The sequence below is a fragment of the Mercurialis annua genome, linkage group LG3, assembly GCF_937616625.2.
Source record: "Mercurialis annua linkage group LG3, ddMerAnnu1.2, whole genome shotgun sequence".
Classification (NCBI taxonomy): Eukaryota; Viridiplantae; Streptophyta; class Magnoliopsida; order Malpighiales; family Euphorbiaceae; genus Mercurialis; species Mercurialis annua.
In genome coordinates this window covers 24,712,815-24,715,385 of record NC_065572.1, presented here as the reverse complement: position 1 = coordinate 24,715,385, position 2,571 = coordinate 24,712,815, and the positions used below count along the sequence as shown (strand labels likewise).

At 38.8% G+C, this 2,571-nt stretch overlaps 1 protein-coding gene across 1 annotated transcript; it reads right to left on the bottom strand.

The window, feature by feature from the left end:
* Positions 1-399: 399 nt before the first annotated feature.
* LOC126672448 (secreted RxLR effector protein 161-like) lies at positions 400-1,176 on the bottom strand. The gene is made up of 2 exons (XM_050366397.1): positions 636-1,176; positions 400-530 (listed from the first exon to the last, which is right to left on the bottom strand). The coding sequence occupies exons 1-2, from the start codon at positions 1,174-1,176 to the stop codon at positions 400-402; spliced, it is 672 nt and encodes a 223-aa protein (XP_050222354.1).
* Positions 1,177-2,571: the final 1,395 nt, after the last annotated feature.

Sequence of the window (2,571 nt, the reverse complement as noted above, 5' to 3'; positions counted from 1 at the left end):
CAAATGGTCGGATGTATCGCGCCCGCGAGAACTATATCTCGCCCGAGATTCATGCAGAAAAAAAATCATACTTTCTGTCTGTATATCACGCCCGAGATATGAAGATCGCGGCCGAGATACTAGCAGAGGGAAATTTTTTTTTATTTCAGTTTGAAGATCTCGCTCGCGATATGTAGATAGCGGCCGAGATTCATTGAAATCATAATTTTTAACAATTTTCGAAAAGTTTGCACAATGCCAAGCCTTGATTCCAACACACATGGATAATTTATTATGGACAAACATCAAAATCATGTAACCACCATACAAAAGAGATTAACAAGTATATTGGTCCAATCAATTAAAAGAAAGCACATAGTTAATTAAGAATAATTTGAATCAAATAAGGCAATAAGCACATTAGTTCAAAGTACTCCCATCAAGCATACCAAGCTCTCGAATGATAAAATGCATACGATCCTCATTTAGAGGCTTGGTAAAAATATCCGCAAATTGATTAGTAGTATCGATGAATTCGATTACTACATAACCTTTATGCACATGATCACGAATAAAATGATGTCGGATATCTATGTGTTTACTTCAAGAATGTTGAATTGGGTTCTTTGATAGGTTTATTGCACTAGTGTTGTCACATTTGAAGGGAATGTGATCAAGGGCAATACCATAATCAAGAAGTTGTTGCTTAATCCATAGGATTGGAGCACAACAACAACCGGCCGCTACATATTCGGCCTCCGCGGTTGACAAAGCTACGGATACTTGTTTCTTACTACTCCAAGAGTTCAAACTTTGACCGAGAAATTGGCAAGTCCCGGAGGTACTTTTACGATCAATAAGACAACCCGCATAGTCGGCATCGGAGTAGCCAAGTAACCTAGGGTCCACATTTCTAGGGTAATAGATTCCTAGGTGTAAAGTTCCATGCAAGTATTTCAAAATACGTTTAACGGCATGCAAGTGGGATTCCTTAAGACAAGCTTGAAAACGAGCACATAAGCACGCACTAAACATAATGTCGGGTCTACTAGCGGTAAGATAAAGGAGAGATCCTATCATACCTCGATACATTGTAATATCAATGCATTTACCCGATTCGTCTTTGTCCAATTTAGTTGTGGTACTCACTGGTGTTTTGCTACTAGAGGAGGTCTCCATGCCAAACTTTTTGAGCATCTCCTTTGTGTACTTGGATTGATTGATGAAGATTCCATCCTTATCTTATTTGATTTGAAGTTCAAGGAAGAACTTGAGCTATCCCATGTTGCTCATTTCAAACTCCCTAGTCATACACTTAGAAAAATCTCTACATAGAGACTCATTAGTAGCACCAAAGATGATATCATCAACATAAATTTGCACAAAGAGAATGTCATGCTTATGAGTCTTTGTAAAAAGAGTAGTATCAACCTTGCCTTTGGAAAAATCATTTGCAATCAAAAAGCTACTCAACCTATCATACCAAGCTCTAGGAGCTTGTTTTAAACCATAAAGAGCTTTGTTGAGTTTAAAAACATAGTTAGGATGTTGAAAATCTTCAAAACCGGGAGGTTGTTTAACATATACTTCCTCCTCAATAAAACCATTTAAAAAAGCACTTTTCACATCCATTTGAAAAAGTTTGAAATTCATGCATGATGCATAAGCTAATAACATACGAATTGCTTCTAATCTAGCAACCGGAGCAAATGTCTCCTCATAATCAATGCCTTCCTCTTCGTTATAGCCTTGGGCAACCAATCGGGCCTTGTTCCGAGTTATCACTCCACTTTCGTCCAACTTGTTCCGGAAAACCAATTTTGTCCCAATAATGGTATGACCATTAGGACGGGGGACTAGCTCCCAAACTTTATTCCTCACGAATTCATTGAGTTCCTCTTGCATAGCAATCACCCAATGTTCATCAACTAAGGCTTCACTAACTTTAGTGGGCTCTAGTTGTGAAAGGAAAGCAAAATTAGCTATAGTGCGGAAATGAGAGCGAGTACTTACACCTTTAGAGGTATCACCAATAATCAACCCTTGAGGATGGCTTTTATTAAAAGCCCACTCCTTTGGGAGATCATAGTTCACCACTTGGTGTTGAGCCGGAGGAGGTGATTCGGCTTCCACCTTGTTACCACCTTGAGTTGGTTGAGGGGCTTCCACTTTTCCCAAGGTATTGACTTGATTTTCAACAAGTGTTAGATCCTCAAATGTACCTACAAAATCATTAACAAACGAGTCCTTTTCCGGAAAGTCCTTGGAGGACTCATCAAAAACCACATGCATAGACTCCTCAACAACTAAAGTACGCTTGTTAAACACTCTATAAGACTTTCTAGTAGAGGCATAACCCATAAACACGCCTTCATCGGTTTTGGAGTCAAATTTTCCAAGGTCATCCTTGGTGTTTAATATGAAGCACTTGCATCCAAATACTCTAAAGTAAGAAATCATGGGCTTTCTTCCTATCCATAACTCATAAGAAGTTTTATTCAAAATGGGCCTTATAAAGACTCGGTTTGCAACATAGCAAGCGGTGCTAACAGCCTTCGCCCACAAGTATTGAGGTAAATCATACTCATGAAG